The sequence below is a fragment of the Vanessa atalanta genome, chromosome 9, assembly GCF_905147765.1.
Source record: "Vanessa atalanta chromosome 9, ilVanAtal1.2, whole genome shotgun sequence".
Taxonomy (NCBI): Eukaryota; Metazoa; Arthropoda; class Insecta; order Lepidoptera; family Nymphalidae; genus Vanessa; species Vanessa atalanta.
The window spans coordinates 9,204,585-9,226,526 of NC_061879.1; the positions used below are offsets into that span (position 1 = coordinate 9,204,585).

A 21,942-nucleotide genomic window follows, 5' to 3' on the forward strand; every position below is an offset into this window, starting at 1 on the left:
AATAAAGTACTTAATAAAATTACTTGTTACATTTTTGTGGGTATAGAGTAGTTATTGGACCAGAATTTCTTAATTCATTACGAATTACAAAAACCATATTTCGTAAAGACTAACTAGAGTCACCTCTTTTTTCGTTTAAGAACTAAATAGAATATCAATTAAACTATATTTTGCAATAGTTTAAAATATTTCCGCACAGATGGCAGGCACAGCACCAAAAAGATATTCAAGGTTGTAGGGATGTATTAAGCAATATTCACATATCGATTCTTATTAAATAATATCGATTAAAATATTAGTTATATAAACGTATCCTTATGTTCTTGACGAATATATGTATGTTTTTAGTTTGTAGAAGTAAGTTTATTTACAAACGAAAATCTATAACAAACATATAATCACAGGTAGACACGGAACAATAATTCAGATGTATTGCATATAGTATAATGTTATATGTTTATCAAAAGAAAACTTATAACAGTTTTACTTATTTAATGATTTGATAATATAATTAAAGCAAAAAAGAAATCGATTCAACAAAAATCAATATTCGTAACGAGCATCATCAGACGAATCACTTAGCATTTGCCTCCAATGAAGTACGTCACTATTATTAAATAACAAGCTGGAGTGGAGAGTACTTGTTGTGGTCTGTTATGTGTTGAGTATTTATTTGTGAACGTTTAAGCATTGAATTATATTTTTAAAATATGATAGCCTTCTGTGTGCAAAGGAAAAAATGATAACATTCGGCGCTGCGAATACTTCCACGGTGCAAGAAGAATCAGGTACTAAAATACTAAGCATTTGTTAACGGCGAAGTTGTGAATATTTTCAAAATATCCATTAAATAATTTTCGTAGGTGACGTGAGAAGCATTTGCGAGAGCATTTGTAGCGATGGATCAAACGCCACAGTTCAACCAGGGGTTAATCAAAGACCCCGTATGGACATCGCATGTGTTTTGGACGTGACCCAAACATTGAACATAGCTCACAGAAAAAGAGCACTGGAAGAAGTTCGCTTGGCTTCCGAACTCGTCAATGCAAACGTACACCACATTCCTGTATGTTATATTATTTTTTTATCAGAAATACTGTCTTTAACTAAAGAGGTTATTAATGGAATCACAACAAAATATATTTAACTGAATTGCATCAGAAATACCTTTACCTTTGTAGAAAATATAAATAAAAAAATATTGTTCTTTTATTAATTTCGTTGCGTTATATATAACCAATATATTTAAGTGGAAATAGTGTTTGTTTTTTTTAGGAAAGTAAGAGCAATAAACATTTCAGTATTTTCCTTTTGTTATATGCAAATATTTATTTTCTTTCTATAACTTTTTGCATATATGAATATAGTACATTGATTAAGAAATAACTTTGATTGAGTTGCTAATAGCATATTTTGTTTTAATATTACTTACCATATAACTATGAACGTTACCAGAAAATAAATTCAGTATTTTCGTTTCAGTTTGAGAAACTAGACTTCGGAGAGACAAGTGTGTTAGACACTTTTTATAATGCTGATGTGGCTCTGGTGGATCTTAGTGTACAATTACAACAGAGCTCGCTGTTATATCACCTTGGAGTACGAGAAAGTTTTGATATGAAAGAAAATGTCCTCCTGTATAATGATGTTGATTCTGATGCTACATTGCGTCTAAAAGTAAGTACATTCTCGTTTAATGTTAAATTTATCATTATTTTTGTTTCCACCTATGCTTGATGTGAAACGTTGCCCGTTCACTTTGAGCTTGAAATGATTTTTATGTATTTGTCTAAATTATATTTATGTAGTATTTTGAATAGTTATATTAATTCCAATGCATAAAGGAGGCTAGCTTAATAAGTCATTTAGGACTTTTATTTTATAAATCACAATTAGGTGTTAGAAGCAATATCCTGTACCTTTTTGACTGCCTTATAGATAGCCACTAGACCATACGGTCTAGCGGAGCTATCTATAGGACAAGACTGAAGATTTGGTTCAAATACAAGATCAGGCTCATTTAAAGGGTTATTAGGGTTGGTGGTAGAGACATTTTCAGTATCAATCCAAAGGGAGTTAAAGGTTGGTAGTGTTTACCACCTCCGTGCCTGACAAAACATATAAAGCTGTGGGTTCTGTGCCTGAATACTTTCTGGCTTTGTTGGACTTACTGTCTCATTGGATTAGATGAGAGTGCATCTGTGCTATAGTACTACCATTGTGTAGGTGAATACTTGCCAATGCCAGTCTCTTGAGAATAGCAACTATTGTAGAAATAAGTCTGGAGGAAACCATCATATCTATGACTATTATTCGGATACATAAAATATTAATAATTTATTTTGTTGTGCTTTGGTTTATAAGGTGAGCTAAGGTAATCTCATTCACAAGGTACACATTATCTTAGATTTAATAGTTGTGGGTGCAATTCATGTTCACCATCAGATCAATTTCATAAGCAACCAACAATTTCTTAACCATCTTAAACATGATAAAAAAAAGCTGATTTTAAAAATTATATTTGTATAATGATTGCAAATTATAAGCCATTAAAAATCTACTTCACTAATACACTAAATTGGTTAGACAGGCTTACATATTTTAACCTTTTTAATTAATTTTTTAATTGGCCAAGTTTTGTTAGTCTTCAACATATAAGGCAGCTACAACAATGTAAATATTTAAACTTTACAATTTAAATTTTACAAAATAAGATAACATTTTTTAAAAATATTTGTTATATAAACTAATAAAATTGTCATAAACTATTTAACAATAAACCTCACACTAATGTCATGTCTTTTATAAACTATATCTGTGGTAATGCAGTGTCATATTGCAAAACAAAGAAGCAACATGCATGATAAACAACGTACATACGCAGCTACCAAAGCCTTGAATGATAATATCTCAATAGTTATTACTCTCAATTTCTCAATTGCTGTATGTTGACTATGTTACATATACAGAACCACATCTCACATCGACTGAAGATATCGTAACTAAAATTATATAAAAACGAAAGTAAATTTGTTTGATAGGTTTTCACGTCTGAACTACTCAACCAATCAACATGTTATTTTCTCATAACAATGGTTATAGTACCTATCACCCCGCCCCCCACCTCCTAACCCTCCTTCACCAGCACGCAAAACCGTGTGACGGAAACTAGTAACATAATAGGTAAATATGTCAACAGTCTAATTACAATAAAGTACAGCTATAAAATAATGGAATGCTATTAGTGTTTGTTTAGCAAGACTATAATTATGGAGGTGGTTCTAAATTCAAAATATGTTAATGGAAGGTATTTAAATATAAAATAAATGTTTGGAAATGATGGTTAAACTTTGCATGCTGGGTATTCCATGTGTTATTAAGCACCATGTGTAACGACAAGATATAATTGTAAATATTTCGATTGCTCAATCTAAACCTTTGACAAGTCACACTAAAGTTGAGTAAATTATCGTATAGAAATCGTAATCGAATTTAGAATCTGAAATCAATGATTGGGATCATTTTTCATTGGTAGATCGGATAATTACGATATCGTATAAAATCACTTAATAATAATAATGTATAGATTGTAAGTATTATTCAAATCGCATAAAATGTTGTTGCACAGCTTTGTTATAATAAATGTGAAAGTGCCTTATTTGTTTAAACTGCTGCCTGAATCCTTGCCGATCGCCGATAAAGATATAACAATAGCTAGAAGCTAGAATATCTAAGGACAGTTTAAATCACGATTGAATAATTCGATAGTAAATACTTCGGCTAATAAAAACGCTTGGGATTTCTGCGAAGAAAGTATTAGGTCGAAATTAGGATACCTATGACAACGTTACATGGGAAATGGTCCTGCACCGGATCTCCGTTCGAGTCGTATTGTCTGCCTCTGGAACACTAATACTCTTATAATACTGACGCAGAGGGTTACTCTTAAAGATCGGACCTCGTCGAAATTATTTTAAGAGAACATTAATACGTTTTACTTGATTTTTATGCACTATAAAAGTATTGAAAATTTTTAGTTATTCATGTTTTAAGTTCCTTTTTGGTTTTATAAATAACTTCAAATATTTTTATTGCACCAGTCTCAATATTTAATCCCAGTTAATGTATGAAGTCCATGTTCACCTGTCGCTTTATTGAATCATAGTCGTGTTATATCGTCTTTGAATTCCTATTGTTAGACCAAATTGTGCATGACAAGTCGAATAATTTTAGTTTATTTTCAAATAAATATAGAATATATATTATATTTAACTTATTTAAAGATCTCAGGTGATTGCAGGATTGAAACGCATATCAAATCAATAGCATTGTTATTTCTACTATTAAATAAAACGGAGTCTTAGGTATGCTTAAATTTAAAATATAATGATTTAGCATTATAATTTTTTTTTTATATTTTGTGTTATAACAATTTTTAAATATTTAATTGGTACTAACTGACGTCTGCACCTTCGCTCGCTTAGACATGGGTTTCTTATTTCGTAACTATCGAGGAACTATCAAAGAGAAAATATTAAACTATATTATTACGTATATATTTATCATGCAGTTTAGCCGACTTCAAGAATGGTATCGATTCGGCCTATTTTCTATTTTGTTTATGGCTCCCTCGATTGCTTAGATTGAGAAAAATTTTCGAGATTTTTTTGTTTTTCGATCACTTGTATTCTGGAAATAATATTAGCGGGGTGTTTTTTAAATTTGTAATTCTACGAATTTGTTGAATTATTCGATATTTAAAACACAAATTTTCGCGAATCCAAAATGAATATCATGGAATATTCGAGCTCTCGACTAATTATATCGCTTCAATTCCATGTGAAATGTTATTCGTCTTATTTCCTCTTGTGATTGGAATAGGCTTTATATGCTTATATATATATTTTTTTCTTCCCTTGGTCTCATCATGTATAAACTTTCGATAACCCTTTGCTCACATATTTTCATTTAACGATTGTATGTTCAAGATATGTAGGTTTAATGACTTCTTGAAAACGACCCGATAGATTATTTTATTTTATTAAATAGTAAGCCAACACAATGTACAATATTAATATAAAACTATCTTATAAAAAATTACATTTTTAAAAAATTGTTTCATTTGCTAATACAGTAATATAATCTCAATTATAGGCTAAATCCAAATTATTATTTTTTAAATCTAAAATATGAAAACGGGTGCATTAAAGCCGAACCGAAATATAAATTAGTCTGGTTTAAACTGTTTTATATTAAAGTTCTGAAATGATTTCAAGTTTAGTAACAATATCATTGCTATTTAGGTATTTTGTTTCTTCAAATGTTACTAACGACAATCGATCTTAGACTGAGTTCAATTTACAGAGATTTGTTCAAAATTACTTGTTTTTAATCGGTTTAGTAGTTTTTTAGTTAAACAGTTATATAGCTGACATTATCGCTCATTTACCATCGTTCGCCCACTTCCCGATTATTTTTAGTTCAATTTATTTATTATGTATGTACGATTATAGGCGTCTATTGAGCAGACATCTTAACCAAGCTCGGAATATTAATATTTGAACCTAAATATAAATTATGTATTCGTTTCACTTTAAACAAATTATTTGTCGGATGCAAATTTGATTTTCATGGAGTAATATGACATAATCCTTTCGCGCATCGATTCTGTTGTCGATATCACCCATACGGGTGTTTTAACGTAACATTTATCTATTGCAGATATCTCTACCAAACTTCCTGTTCGTATCATACAAACTCACCGATGCGGGGACATGCGTCACGACAAATCCAGCTGCAGCGAAATTCAAAGGCGAAGAAGCGCCTGATCCTAAACAACACCTTACGCTAAGGCTCAAGAATATTCTTCAAGATGTTGAAGTTCAAACCAAGTAAGTTCAAACTTAGCACTTTTTTATTATTGGGATTTTCCAATTGTTATATACAGTACAGATTGAGCCGAATCCGCCGCCAAGTTCAAATTTTTAATTTTTAATTTGTGTTTATATTTCAATTCGTACTTGGTGATAGGAGAAAGTATCGCAAGAAGAAATTGCATATATCGGATGATATTATGTGTATTCACCACCAGCGCTGAAGATGTGTGTATCTTCACTCATATACATGTATATATATAATATACATAAACACAAAAATAATAATAAAATAGTGTCCGTGTTGTTTTTGTATTGTTATTTTGTTCTGTATATTTTCAAGTTACGGATCTCATACAATTTTCGATATAATGTAAACTCCTTTCTAATTATGATTTGCTTCGACATAAATAGAACTAAATGGTTTTAAATAATCTCACAATCTTCCTGTTAAAAACTTTGCTCGGGAAACTTTATGTTTATCACTTTATTAATTAATTTAATAACATTAAAGTAAATTCGTCGAGATACGAAGAATTTTTTACTAGTATTGCGTAGGTAATGTAGTTGTTTTTAGCGACTTATTAAAAGTGGGTATGCAAATTGATGATAAAGCGGAATTGAACATGACATTTTCTCATTTAATGTAATGTTTATTGCGTACATTTGAATAAATAAAAACGCCCACACCGAGATCATGTTGTCATTTGTCTTGTATTAAGTGAACTATTTCCTCTAATGACTTTTTAGAATATTATTTTTATAGCAAACTAAAACACCTCTTTAAATATGATTTAGAAAGTAGATTATGAGTTGCCAGAAATTGCCGATATTTTATTAACTTAAAAAATGATATTCTATATTTAAAAACAAAATAAATGTCGTTTTTAACTAACTGTACAATGTAAACATAACCATTTTCTTTTAAATAAATTTAAAGAGAATTTAATTTCAGATCGGTATGGCATTATTTTAAGATTACGTACATGCGATGATAATACGAGATCCATACACTTATAGTTTACACTTTCTTGTTCTGTTTATCTCAGCCTAATTGCTTTAAATCTTTAAAGCAATTAGGTTGAAAACTTAAACGAGTATTAAACCAATTATTAAAGAAGTTGAATTTCCCTAATGATGTTGTCCTAAGAGATTAGGAAAATAATAATAATATAGACATGTGATTAATTTATCGTGTCTATGAACTTGTTATGGGAAAACCTAATATATTTAAAAAAAAGTATTATGTATGCTTGAAGGAAACATTTAAAATATATTAAAGACACGTAAATCAGGCATAATTGAAATACCAGGATGACATAAATTTTTAGGGTGTTCGTTTTATTTTTTACAGGGCACATTTACAAGAGAAGTTCCTATCCGATTTACGGAAGGCTCGCGAAACCTACAGCGGCACGGAATTGGCGAACGTTCTGCACGCAATGCGGCGGAGACTCGACGATCCCGCTGTTTTATCCGGAGATACAATACTCAATTTGCTTATATCGTATAGAGAAATACAGGATTATGACGCCATAGTCCAAATCGTTGATGATCTGAAAACTATTATGAACCGAAAGAATTATGTCAATATGCCCATTATAAGGTTTATGTACGCTTTTGCTATGAATAGGTAAGTTTTGGAACAAACATCATATTTTATTTTCATATTAATTTCTTTAAAATTTGAAGCCTGGTTTCTGGTGAAGTAGAATAGAAAACGTTTCTTTTATGCGCTTGTATTTTATGGTGGGAATTTCGCCTACCAGAAATTTCCTCTCATAAAAATCTGTCAAATTTATTTTTGGAATGTAATAAAACAGTGCACCGATTCCAAATAAATAAAATACGTATTAGCGAATTATGATTCCCATGACTATATGTTATTTTTTTTTCTCTTAGGAGAAATAAAGAAGGTGACCGAGAGAACGCCTTAAAAGTATGCGTGAAGGCCCTCGAAAAGAAAGAAAATCGATTTCCAGATATGTTGTGCCTCTGTGGCCGCATTTACAAGGATCAGTTTGTAGAATCTCAACACAGTGACTTGGAAAGTTTGACAAACGCAATTCATTGGTAAGTTTGAATTAATATATGAATCAACCGAAGATTGCGGTTTCGAACCCAGGCAAACAACTACAAACTTTGATTTGCTTAATTTGTACAAAGTCATCTCTTGCTTGTCGATGAAGGAAAACATTGTGATGAAACTTGCATGTATAGAGAACAGAGATATGCAATATGCTCCAAATTATCTACTTCTCGTCCTCAGTCTAACAATAGAAAATATACGGGCTGTTCATTTTTTTTCCATTTAGGTATCGACAAGGTTTCGAAGTTCAACCAAATGAATACGCGGGTATTAATTTGGCGACGTTACTAGTAATAGCTGGGAATGATTTCAAGAATTCTCAAGAGTTACAGCATATTGGTACGTATTTTAAAATAGAATATTTACTGTAAATAAAATATTACTCGGAATTCATTCAAGTCTTTTAGTAATTCAAATTCACAGATGGATAAGGAAAATCAACAAATAAATGATATTTCATTCAACGTGTCTGGTTGTAGCCTATTAAATTTGTTTTTTTTTTTTTTGTCGTTTCTTAATAATTGACCACTGCGGTAATATATTCGTGATAAAGTTATTATATACTTATTTATATTCATATTCCTGTTATTTTATAAGTAGTAGAATTTTTCCCTATCTCTAAACCACATTTATCCATTCCATTGTATGTACCATTCATATTGTGTTGTTATTGAAAAATATAAAAAGTCGTTAGCCTACTGGTTAAGGCTGCAAATCCCTAGGTCCTTGCTTTAAATTCTGGGTCGGACCAATAAAAGTAATTTTTTTTTTTGAACGAAAAAGGAAATCACAGTAGCAGTCTTTAATTGAAAGTTACCTTCAAACGTTTATTAAACATTTAAAAATAAAATGTTAGATAATACAATTACTTAAAAAAAAACCACGACTTATTTAAAATCATTCATTTGATTACTATAAACAATAATTTTTCTCAATATTTTTTTCCGTGCACTTACTTTTTTCATCTATTTCGCTAATGACGTATAACATTTTAGGAATGGTCCTCAATCACTTGATCGGCAAAAAGGGTAGCCTGTCGTCCCTGAAAGATTATTGGGATGTGGCAACATTTTTTGAAATATCAGTGCTCGCTCAAGATTACGTGAAAGCAATTCAAGCGGCCGAATGTATGTTTAAGTTGAAACCACCTAATTGGTACCTGAAGTCTACTATAGGAAATATTGAACTAATTGACAGGTCAGTTTCTTCTTAATATATGTTGTCAGTTATAGACATTTGTCTTTGTTTTTATGTTTTGCTTTAAACGAAAAAACGAATTGATTTAATGAAAAAAGAATGTATATAATCTTGTTTTGTCGGAGGTATATAAATAGATTACCTTTCTAAAAAAAAATCTAATTAATTTCAGATTTCGAAAGAAGAGCGAAGAAACTTCGCCGGAGCAGCAAGTGTTCTCTTTCTGGATGGAATTTTTTGTCGAGGCAACTAAAAGCACCTGTGAAAATATTATACGTTTTCCTGTAAGTATTTTTTTTTTGTTTCAAAACATTTGAGTACATTATTTAAACCCTATCACAATGTTTCACTTTTTTATTATTATTAAATTACATTTTTCTTTTATAGTATATCCATTACTTGGCTACTTGGAATCTTAACACCCAATCACCTTGAACTACTTTACTCGTACTAATTTATTGTTAATTATAATATATATTAATCATTTCGCTACTAAGTCATCTTATTTAATGAGGCAAATAAATCATAATTATTTCAACTGTACCGCCAAGTAGCAATACTTTACTAAGTATTCCTTCCTATTTCTCACTCATCAAACCGGAATAAGTAGGATCGTAGTTACCCAGGTTGGGCATTGGAGATGTAAGGAATGGTTAAAATTTCTTACGGCACCAAAGTCTATTGGCAGTGGTGACCTCTTACCATCAGGTGGCCCATATGACCGACTGAAAACCAATATAAAAAAAAAACTGTTACATGATGCTTAAGAATTTTTTTTGATATTTAACTTGTAATAATTTAAGAAACAAATTCAAGGAATAGCAAAATAAAAAGTCTGCCAGTTTAAAATTAAAAACGTAACTATGTATAAATATGTATTATATGTATTTTCAGGTGGTTATCTTAGAAACTACAAAAATTTACATGCCATCGTATGTTAATGTGAATATGGGGGCTGAACAAAAATCTGTCGAGATATTTAATCTATGCCTGGATTCGATGCGAGGTGACTGCAGACAAGTGCATCGGTGGCTGTTCACCTCTGACATGATAAGATCATATAGGTAAAGTAAAGCCTTCAAGTGGACAAATAATTTCGTCCTATGACTGTCCAACATGAAAAAAAAAACAAATTACATTATGTCACGTATCATATGAAAGGATTAATAATTACCTACTTAACTCTTTTTTATTTTAAATTAATAATAAATATGTGATTTTCTTTGATAAACGGATTTGTACAGAACCTTCTTCTCCCGGTTCCAATTCGCACTGGTTTGGTAATATATGTGTACAATTTATTTCTAACAGCTTATACAAACGAGACGAGAGGTGTCTATTCTTGTACGTCAGCGAGAACTCGGATGATTTTCAAATATTCCTGCCTTCACAAGCTTTTCGTCAACACCTTCACGACCTCCTCGGAGAACTAACTGCCGATCACGAGAAAGTCGCTGATTTAGATACTAGTGTGATGCAAGATCAGTTAAAGGTGTGTATTTTTGTGACTAAATTTGTTATGAAAATAAATAATAATTAATATATGTTAATAAGCCTTAAACATATATTTTTTTCAACAATTTCAGTTTGAATATGAATTGGATGACTGTAATAAACGAGTGGTGCTCGGTAAAGGAACGTACGGAGTCGTGTATGCAGCTAGAGATCTTAACACACAAGTCCGAATTGCTGTCAAAGAGATACCCGAGAAAAATTTAGGAGACGTGCAGCCGTTGCATGAAGAGATATTATTACATTCACAGCTACGGCACAGAAATATTGTACAGGTATGTCATAGTGACTCACATGTAATGTCCATATAATTTCTGTTTTCTGATGCCTCATTGCCTTGATGGCAGACAGTAGTGAAACTGTGGACCTAGACGCTCCCAGCTCAATTCCTACCAATGAAATTCGCTTTGCGCTTTGTTTAAATTGCCAATGCCTTTAAACATTGCCAGTGTATACACTTCTGTGGCCAGAGAACTACCAAACCCATTGTTCCTAAAAACCGGTAATTTAATCTTTTTATAAATTTCAGTACCTCGGGTCAATCTCAGAAGACAACTACTTCAAGATATTCATGGAGCAAGTCCCGGGAGGGTCGCTATCCGCACTACTCAGGTCCAAGTGGGGACCTCTTAAAGAAAATGAAGCTACAATCGCTTACTACACAAAACAAATATTGGAAGGTGAATACTCTTATATTATAAAACCGTTTGCATGTTTAAACGCGCTAAGTTAAAACACAACAGATCTATTCATTCAGTAAGGCGCGTCCCTCCATTTGTATTTTTTGCTGTCTTTACTCTTAGCGGTCTCACGCAGCTAAGACATTTTGTAGGCACGAGCGTGACTCACTCACACGCCGATAAAAATGTAACGTGAAAGGGCGCACCTTCGAGTGTGAATAGATCTATAAAGGTCATACTGAAAAATAAGCCTTATATACTATATATATAATATATATACACTCATTCAAAATAAGCTTCATATCTAATTGAATTTAGAACTTCAATTCTTTAACAGACAGACGGTGGGTTTTAATAATACTTGGGATTAATTTAAAAATTGATTATATATTTGTTATATTGTCATCAATTGCTGAGTGATTTTTGTAGATCATTTGACATGTTTTTCTACCATGTTAAAGTAAAAAATATCGAATTGCATTACATTATGCTATAATATAGATTATATATTTAAACGAATGTTAGTACTAACATAATCGGTATGATTACTATAGGAAGAAAAACATTTCTAATATTTATTACTATGACAAAAGTAAAATGAACGATTGTTCTCCATTGTTCTACAGGTTTAAAATATCTACACGATCAGAAAATCGTACATCGTGATATAAAAGGCGACAATGTTCTAGTGAACACATATAGTGGAGTCGTAAAAATATCTGACTTCGGTACATCTAAGCGACTCGCGGGTCTGTGTCCTTCGACTGAAACCTTCGCAGGCACTCTGCAGTACATGGCTCCCGAGGTCATAGACAAGGGACAGAGAGGCTACGGCGCTCCGGTAATATATTTATTATTATTATTTTGTCTTAACGGTGTTTGAAATTAGTTTTTATTAGAGTAAAAATATTGATGTTTAGACTTTTCCAATGGCAGATAAATCTATGGTAGTCTTTATGAATACGAAAAAATAAAATGGCGTCTTGAATGACGGCAAAGTTTTTAACGGAGCTTGGGAGTTAAATTAAAGTTATTTTAATTAATTAAATGGAACTTAAATTTCTACTATGGTCAATCTAATCATTATATATGTTTTTAATATAAATAGTATTTATAAGTAATTTTTAAATAATAATATATTAATTTATAAATAATATATACAAATAATAACTCGATTAATTAACTAAGACAAAAAAATATTGCTATTATTCTTGAGAATATTTGGGTTATTTATGTTTAATATGTTATTTTATTTACTTTAGGCTGATATTTGGTCTCTTGGATGCACGGTGGTAGAAATGGCAACAGGGAATCCACCTTTCATGGAATTGGGGTCTCCCCAAGCAGCTCTATTTAAGGTAAAAAATATTCATTACATAACAGGTTGTTTATCTTGTATCTATTGTAAATTTTTTTTTGTTCTATTCCTATAATTTTTTTTAACACAATAATATTTTCCATAATCACTAATAATCAAAATGAATGAATATGAAAAAATAATGATTATAAATAAATTAAATAATATCAATAATACTCTTTTGAATCTACGATCAGCTTCTCTTGTGGGCAACAGGGGAAGGTAACCATTGATTCCTCGTCTAGCCAATTTTTTTAGGAAATTGGTAGCGCAACTCTAGATACTTGATCTCGAATAGAACTCACTGCAGTTATGGACAGGTTAAAATCTTTTAGTCAGTTTTAGAGCGATTTAGCTGGTATACCTCTCGCTCTACTTCCACCGCCTATAAATTTATCACGTATACAATTACGTTTGGGGCCTATATTATAATCCAGGATTGTTCCTTTTTAACAATTTATTTTATTTTCATATTCAAGGTGGGATATTATAAAATGCATCCAGAAATACCAAGCGAGTTATCGCAGAAAGCAAAGAATTTTATATTACGCTGCTTCATACCTGATCCTGAAAAACGAGCCACGGCTGCTGAATTACTAGAAGATCCGTTCTTATGCGAGTTAGTATTAAAAAATATATATATAATATCAACATTTTCAAAAGTAGTCTCGTTAAGATTTTTATTGCGGACCTACCTGTATTTTAAGTTAGATAATAATGTTATCATAAAAAAATGTGACGTTTAAGTGTCACACCTCCAGCAATGCTTTTGATTATTGTCTTCCGCACATCGACATAAACTTATAACATAATTTAACTAATATATTTGTAAACGCAGAAAGAAAAAGTCCAGTAGCCGTTTAGGAAATAGTATAGACTACAGCCGCAGTATCTCAGTGCCTGCTGATAAAGTTCGGCCAACGGTCGCCCAAAAGAAGATCTCTGAACCTAGTCTCCCTGGAAACCTGCCCAGCTCGCCAGAAATCGAGTAAGATATATAAACATACGTAAAAAAGTGATTTTTTTTATCACCAGATTTGCTTCCACACCTAGAATTGAGAGATTTTAAAGGCATGGATTTATATTTAATATTGAAAATCACTTTAGTTCTTCGAAATAATCACCTGTTTATTGGAATGATTTAATTACTATGTTGTTAAATTGTTTGTTTAGATTTATCTGTTAATGAATAGATATATTTAATTGTGTTTTGTTTTTAATTTAGATCATGCATAAGAGGGCAAAGGGACTATATATATTCATAGTTCACGCAAATATGCCATTTGTAAAATAGTTATCGTATCATTTTATACTAATATTGCAAGTTATCATTGCCATTTATTACTCAATCATCGTTTTAGAATGAATACGTGATGATGTCTTTTTAATATTTGTTTTAACCATTATGGATGTAACGGTGTGTGCACTCGATGTTGAGTGTCTCGTAATCGTATTTGGGATGTGTTTACACGGAGAGTGATAGTGATAATATGGTTATCGCAAACTCTCTTCACATATTAAACAGTAACAATTAATGAATTTACATTAATACAATTTCTGATCTATAGTTTTAGATAACATTTAATCAATAATTATGTCGCTTGGTTACATTAGAATTATTAAAATTAAATAACATATTTTAAAAACATTCACACAGTTCGAAAACAATTTGGCATTCGAAATAAAAAATTCAATGAGTTTATCAAAATGAATATAAACGAAACCATATCATAACGCTTTACATTTTCATACATGACAAATCTAAACAAAGTTTGGTGTGTGCCTAAGCATCTATTTGTTTCCGTGCAAGGGTTAAAACGGTCCGGTCTAATCCAACAATCACTAGGACTGCCTCGTCGATGCTATCGCCGATACTGATATATCCGCCGGACTTGTTGAACAGCAGGTAATCTATAACGAACATTAGTAATTATACATTAGCTCCTGTATCTGTTAAAGTTTTAAATTATGCGGGAGTTTCGAATATTTTGTAGTCGAAAATAAATATTGTCTTAAAATTGTAAATTACACTACAAAGCTCAGAATACTAATTCTGTCTGATTTATATCTTTTTATTTTATTCATATACGAATTCGTAAAAAAAATTAAGGTAAGATTATAATGCTATTAAGTTTTGAGAATAATATAGCACAAATTAAACATTCCTTGCACATATTCTATGGTCCACATCTCATTAACCTTATTTTTTCTTATCACTTGTCATGTATTGTGATGCGTTAGCACCGTATTTTGACTTGAAAATATTTTAACACTAGTTCACGTCGATTCACTTCAACCATATTTATCCATTTTCTTACGCAACATTACGAACTAGCTTTTTTACTAATATCATAATAACGTTTTGATTTGGATAGACTATTCGATTTGTAAATAAAAGCATAACAAAAAAATAATTTCTATTAAAACAGTAGAATACGATTTCATACTTATCTTCTAATTACCATTCACCATTCAAATCGAAAATCGAATACTGATAAACTGTTATAAGATTTTTGAACTAGTCTATGTACATTTAGTATTATGTATACGGCTTACGTTTAAGAATATTTTGTTATTGTAAATCAAGCCTCTCTCTATCGCCGCTGTCCAGGTTCTTTAACGCTATTTACCGCTAGATGGCAGTATCGTATTGACATAAAACTTTTTCAAAAGGTAATACAATCTCAGCATTTCCATCTCTCTCTTACATTATAAAGACAGTTTTTGATCAAAATAATTATATTCGATTATCGATTGCTCATATATTATTAAATTTGTTACTAATATGCACTTTTTATATTAAAATGGAAAATCAATAACCTTAGAATTATTTTATTGTATGTAAAACTGTAGTCTGAAAAGGGAAGGTATTTTGATATGCCTTTATTTACACTTTTTATAACGTCTATAGAATTAAGCTTAACTATAATAATTTCAAATAACATTACTAAATCTGTTACTAACGCTACAGTAAGATTATACTAATACACATTAATAAAAATCGTTGATAATTATTATATATTTAATAAATATTAATATATTTGTATTATGATTATTGTACATGTACATATATAAATAGTGGGATGATATGTTTTAGCACAATGCCAAATACGCCATCGACTGATGAAATGGATAATAATGATACAATATTGAATAGAAGAAGTTCCTCGGGAGGTCTGCTTTCACCGGAGGTAATATCATTTATAAAATTCTCAATCATTGGTTAGAACGAATAAGGCGATTTCAAATACTAGCAAGCATTTGTTACGGGTTGCAACAAGCTTAATCTGTGTTTATATTTTTAACACCAGCTCGCAGGTGATGTAAAACAAATTGAGGAAGCTTTAATCCAGCAGTTTGACATATATTCGTTAGTGCACACAATTTATCTTCACTTTATTATTATAAAAGACAAAGTAATATACAATTTTAATTCAAAAATATATAATTATTTACATTTTTACGACAATAAGAATTCACTTGACACAATAAATAGAAGATGATAATAAAATAATAATTACATATTTGTTTTGTTGAATAGGTCGATATGACAAACGTTCCTCGATCGTCTATAGATATAGAACACGATGGATTTTACTTGCTCAAGAAAGATTCACAACGCCGTCTCACACTATCGCGAGTGTTAGAGCAAGACAGTGAGAAGATCTGCTCTAAATGGATGCTAAGTATACAGCAGGACTTCGGCAATACGGTTTTAACATTGGTGAGAATGAACATTTTATATAAAATAATACTTATTAAAAGTGATAAATTGGCATTTTTTTTAATATGATACGTATGATTACTAACTAATTAATAATTGTCCAAAACTCCTAAATAAATAAAGTATATTGTAACAGAATTGTCTCACTTGACATTTAACTTCCAAAATAATTACTCATAAAAATTTAAAACCATAAAGAGGACAAAATATATTCATATTTCAGAATCACTTGGAAACGTTGCGCTGTGCGCTCAAAGATTACATCATGGATCAAAACAGAAGTGTTATAGAACGTGCAATAATAGCGCTGAAGGAAGAGTTGGACTTCGACGCGAACGCGATAAATGAATTGCATTCAGCCATATACATGTTCCAAGAGGCAGTGAATGTCGTGCTGAGGATGCATAGCATCAAGCCGCACTGGATGTTCGCACTAGATAACTTAGTGCGGAACGCCGTACAAGCTGCGATAACAGTTTTGTCACCCGGTAAGAAACATTTGTATGTTTAGTTGGCGGTTTTTATGCGTATGGTTTGTTTCTCGAAATATTTCGTTACATGTATTTATAATTTAGAGAAATATTTAAAAGCCGAAAGTTTTTATATATTTGTGGTACATTATTTTCAATTTTTAAGAATTTGTTTGTAATTTTTAGTAATTTTTAAACTATTAAGTTTTTTTCTCTTCTTAATTCTAATGATAAATTTTCTTGGAAGAGATTGCTTAAATCAATAAAGCCTGACATTCTGATTTCAGTAAGTTATGTATTTATTTATCTTTTATTTTAATAAAATTCACACTGACAAAGTAGTCAATAAAAGGTTATCGATTAAAAGTCCCATCCCGAAATGCCGCCACGAGCAACATGAATGTTTACGTGTTCAGTAATAAGGCGTGTATCCCCAGAGCTGGGCGCCAACCTGGCGGGGCAGGAGGCGGAGCGGCGCGCGGCCGACGCGTCCCCGTCCGCGCTGTCCACCGCCACCTCCACGCGCGACCCGCTCGCACTCACGCTGCACCAGCTGCGGCAGGACAACCACAAGTCAGTACTACTGCTCTGTACGACCTTATGCCCTGACCCGACTGACTGAGTACTATGTATAACGACCATATTCTGAGCCGATGCAAAGATTAATCTTAAATATAACTATTTCTATGACGTTTATTATTTAAACATATGTATAATTAATTTTAATTTATTATAATGAAAGATATCACACTTAAGTGTTTATAGTGAAATAATTAATGTTTAAAAAATTTCAGACTTCAACAGGAACTCATTGATAGCTACCAGCAGTACCAGGGATTGCTCCGTTTGATGTTGGAAGAACAGAAATCACAAACTCAAATTTTAAGAGAAATTGTCGATAAAAAACCAAGGTTAGACATTATCATCATCGTTTTTTATATCTGGAATAAGACGACCATAATTTTGACTAGAATAGTGAAAGGTCGGACTTACGTCATTTTTAGTAAAGTTGTTTTTTAAATTTAATTTCAATTAGTATACTAGCTGATTTTTTATATAAACTTCACACAATGTTGTTGAAAACCAACATTTTTTATTGCAATACATAGAGACAGCTCTGTGATCTTGGAATACATCAAAATACCATCAGATGGCCCACTCCTTGGTGGAACACTTCAGCAAAAATATATATAAAATGTGTACAATAATTTAACCTTAGTCTGTTTGCATCTTATATTCTTCGCTCGGTAGTACGTTTTATATCGCTACAAGAAAAAAGATTTGGCGGAGTCCTACAACTCATGGCTTATCTGATCCCAACCCTGTTTGTGGATACTTATGTGGTGAATGATAATGGATGGGTCCGAGTAACGCTTTCTTCCACTGCACAGTATTTTCTCTCCTCCAGCAGGAACGAAGCGGCCCCCCCGGACCCGGAGGACTGCGACCCAGAGGTGCTGCAGGAGTTCCGCGAGTGGGCGTCGGCGCGCGACGTGCCGCCCGCCGCCGCCGCGTCGCTGGCCGCGCGCCGCTTCCGCCTCGCCGACGTGCTCGCGCACGCGCAGCGCGACGACATCGCGCGCCTCAACCTGCTGTCAGTACCCGCCCACGCTCACACGCGCCCTCATACTCGTAGATCACGACCAATAGTTTAAAAGCAAACGGAGATCGGTTATTTGTGTATTCATACGACCAATACGCTAACTAAATGACTGGCTGACTAAATATTATTTGGTACTTTGATTTAATATGTATGCACATATAATTTTTTTTGTGTGTCTATCGATATATCTGAATAAGAAGATGAAGTAAACCGAATTTTTAATGACTCCCAAAAGCTTCAAATAAAGAAAAAAAAGTGCATTTATACTTTAAGAATTACAAACAACAGTATCTCAGTATTATTGGATCGTGAGCAGCTCCCTTTTTTATTTTTTACAATTTTATTTTGTTTTCAGGGGTGGTGAAGAACTTCGTCTTTGGCGGGCGATAGTGGAACATCGTCTTCAAGCTAACAGTTCGAATCGTTTACGACGAACAAGTAGCACTGAAACCGATATGGACACAAATTCCATCGTAGTAGTCGAATGTCAGAAATGCAAGACCTCTCGGACAATTTCAAACAATTCATCATGTTCAAACAACCCTACAATCGTTATACGAGACCAGCAGGTGAACGGAGACGACAGTGTGGCCGAGTATTACACAGAGAACGGGGTTGTCAACCTTTGACTATTGCGTGGGTGGTGCACTCTACAGTGACCTCAAGGTTGCTAACCACTGAAAACGACGTGGCTTTAAGTTAGGCGGTTATTCCACTGACTAACCGGATCTTCCCTTTAATGTCTTCTAATGAGATTAACTAAAAATAAATATGATATTTTATGCTATATTTATACATATATTAATCTTATTAAATTATACTATTTATTTACAAAATAGAAAAAGTTCATCACAAATATCTATTATTAATTTATAAAAAAATATGTACTTACGAACTAAATGGAGAACCTATAAGGTTATTATCATGAAAGTCAGTGGAAAATAAAAATCTATGGTTCTTTAATATTCTAAAAAGTTTGCAATGTGTAACAATAAACAATAATATTAAAAAGCAATATTTTCATGTTATTAATATATTAATAAAATATTTTTTTTTTAATTTAGAAGCATTAGCGTTTGTTGTAATAAATACATTAAATTTAATGCTTATCAGCTAAATACTATTCATTCATAAATAAGATATAAAAAATGTTTGTTGATATTTAAAACATTTTAAATAAACATCTAAAAGTCATCACTAAAATAATCATTAAACGCTTTGCTATTTGTTTTCAATAACTTACAGAATCACTTTAAAAATATATTAGAAATTAGTTAAGATGTAATGGTTTACAAGTGTCTTTAAATGATTTGATCGATAAACGAATAAAATTATTGATAAATAATACAGAAAACTTCTAATCAATGTAAATGGATATATAATTAACGTCAGATTAATATATACCGCATGGTAAAGTATTGCCTTCAAACGTGATTATTGACTGAAAGGTTGGGAAACTCTGCAGAGATAAATATTTTTAATCAGATACATAAAACTGTAACTGCTCCGTTTATAAATTTACCAATAGGCGTTACAGTTTTACTTTTTTGCCATTGAAATAATCGTCCCATTATTTATACGTAAACCGTGTATCCTAAACTATGAATCGCTTTTCATAAATAACCGCTTAAAGCCTTGAGTGTATCACCCTTAATATTGTATATAAAATAAATACGAAATCTATTTACAATACTAGTCTTTTGTAAATATTTTCTTATATATGTACGTCATAATAAGCAAATGCTTTTTTTATTGCTAGGCGCACAAAATGGTGCTAAATCATGTGATTCATAGCGATGTGCCTTTGATGAATACGCTTTACATTTAAACATTAATATTATACACTAATTATGGAAGTAAGGTTAGGAGGACAATCCTTGTATAGATTTTGTGCATAATTTTAATATGGATGTTAAAGTACGACAAATCTGAAAGAAAAACATCCAATTTTGGAAAGAAAATAATAAAATATGAGATATATGTAATACCTATTATTAACAATTAATACTAATCGAATATCTGCTATTTTCACTCTGGAATATTGTATTGCTTATTAGCGCTTTCGTTTATATATGTCTTCAACTACCATCCGACGCCTTTAAGTGTCCACACAAACGACTATTGTCCTATTTAAGAGATAGTTCTCCTTTCCTCTACATATATTACTTTTAATGTAAACGAGACAGGTGCATACGAATGGTACTGTTCGAATTTATAATTACTGTTTAAACCATTACTTGGACTTTCTACTTAAAGGTTTTATGAAGATCAACACGATAAAAACTGAATAATACTTATATACTTTTTGTATTCAAAAGTAGAAACTTAATTTGTTTATTGTTAAGTCTATTCTTAACACCATTAATAAAACCATTTATATTTACATAAAATCAATTACATTATTTATTAAATAAATAAAGTAATAAAAATCGAACATAGATATAAAGTTTAATTAAATTTTATTCTATTTATCTTTAATTTTAAGTTAAATTAATTATTTTCTTACATGTATACGTTAACTGTAACACGCATATACCTTTAAAGATTAATATCGTTCTGTGCCTGTGTGTGTACTAGTGTCCATACATCAAAGTGCAGACGTATCTATTTATTTATGCACTTGTCTCAAGAACACATATTATATACGCGTTAAAACTTAATATAAACTAACTTATAAGTAATTTGTTATAATATTCATATTATTATTAATTAATATTCTTGGTTTAGAACTAATCAATAATAATTTTTTTTAGTGTTGTGCCATAAATACATTGTTCTAATAATAACATAGTTATTTCATTTATTTTTTTTATTTGCTAAATATTATAATTATGTTAATTAATATGTTTAGTGTTTAGTAAAAGTAGAATATTTCGTTTTTGAAAATGTAATTTGTCTAAATTCATATTTTATGTGACAGTTGTTTAAATTTCGAATAATCGATGAGATCGTGTCCCAATGTTTACTCGCTTATATCAACATTTTATTGTAAAGTGGAGCAAATTTTTTTTTATAAATCATATGAAAAAAAAAATGTCAGGCAGCTATATGTGTGCGTCCTTCTAGTGTCTTAGAAAATGAAAATAAAATAATACTACTAAAGAATATCTCATATAAAATAATAAAACAACAGAGGCTTTGAAAATATAAAACAGGCTTTTTATATACTGTACTAATCGTAACAGCCATTTGTTAACTAATAATTTTAAAGTTATTTTCTATATAATTATATTTAATGCTATTAGAATATTGAAATGAACGTAATATCTGTTTACTTTAATTTACAAAGTTATTAAATGTTGAATAAATAAAAATCGTCTAAATTACGTACTAAGTCAGCGTTTTTAACGTCACATATATTCTGATATGTATCATTATATTGTTATAGATTTTATAGAAACAGTATAAGTTGCATGACCACTTGTTTAGTAAGAAAT

At 31.1% G+C, this 21,942-nt stretch overlaps 1 protein-coding gene across 3 annotated transcripts; it reads left to right on the plus strand.

Annotated features, from left to right (window-relative positions):
* The first annotated feature begins 631 nt into the window (after positions 1 to 631).
* Positions 632 to 19,353, plus strand: LOC125066253 (mitogen-activated protein kinase kinase kinase 15). Of its 3 annotated transcripts, none has more exons than XM_047674256.1 (25): positions 632 to 788; positions 864 to 1,066; positions 1,483 to 1,677; positions 5,722 to 5,891; positions 7,228 to 7,506; positions 7,776 to 7,946; positions 8,189 to 8,301; positions 8,958 to 9,159; positions 9,332 to 9,443; positions 10,054 to 10,223; positions 10,471 to 10,651; positions 10,746 to 10,946; positions 11,201 to 11,351; positions 11,978 to 12,192; positions 12,614 to 12,709; positions 13,188 to 13,327; positions 13,547 to 13,696; positions 14,519 to 14,614; positions 15,806 to 15,899; positions 16,250 to 16,432; positions 16,656 to 16,920; positions 17,340 to 17,475; positions 17,697 to 17,813; positions 18,311 to 18,496; positions 18,861 to 19,353. In XM_047674256.1, exons 1-25 carry the CDS (start codon positions 740 to 742, stop codon positions 19,132 to 19,134), a joined length of 4,149 nt encoding a protein of 1,382 aa, XP_047530212.1. In that variant the 5' UTR covers positions 632 to 739; the 3' UTR covers positions 19,135 to 19,353. The 3 variants fall into 3 exon arrangements, with proteins under 3 accessions (XP_047530212.1, XP_047530213.1, XP_047530214.1); XM_047674257.1 differs by having other exon boundaries at positions 18,314 to 18,496; XM_047674258.1 differs by lacking the exon at positions 14,519 to 14,614.
* The last annotated feature ends 2,589 nt before the right edge of the window (positions 19,354 to 21,942 follow it).

Bases quoted from the DNA above. Each gene is read 5' to 3' on its own strand.
- LOC125066253 (XM_047674256.1), top strand. From the start codon at position 740: ATGATAACATTCGGCGCTGCGAATACTTCCACGGTGCAAGAAGAATCA. The intron at 7,507-7,775 runs GTAAGTTTTGGA...TTTTTCTCTTAG, and splicing joins TACGCTTTTGCTATGAATAG to GAGAAATAAAGAAGGTGACC. The intron at 13,697-14,518 runs GTAAGATATATA...TTTCCGTGCAAG, and splicing joins CCCAGCTCGCCAGAAATCGA to GGTTAAAACGGTCCGGTCTA.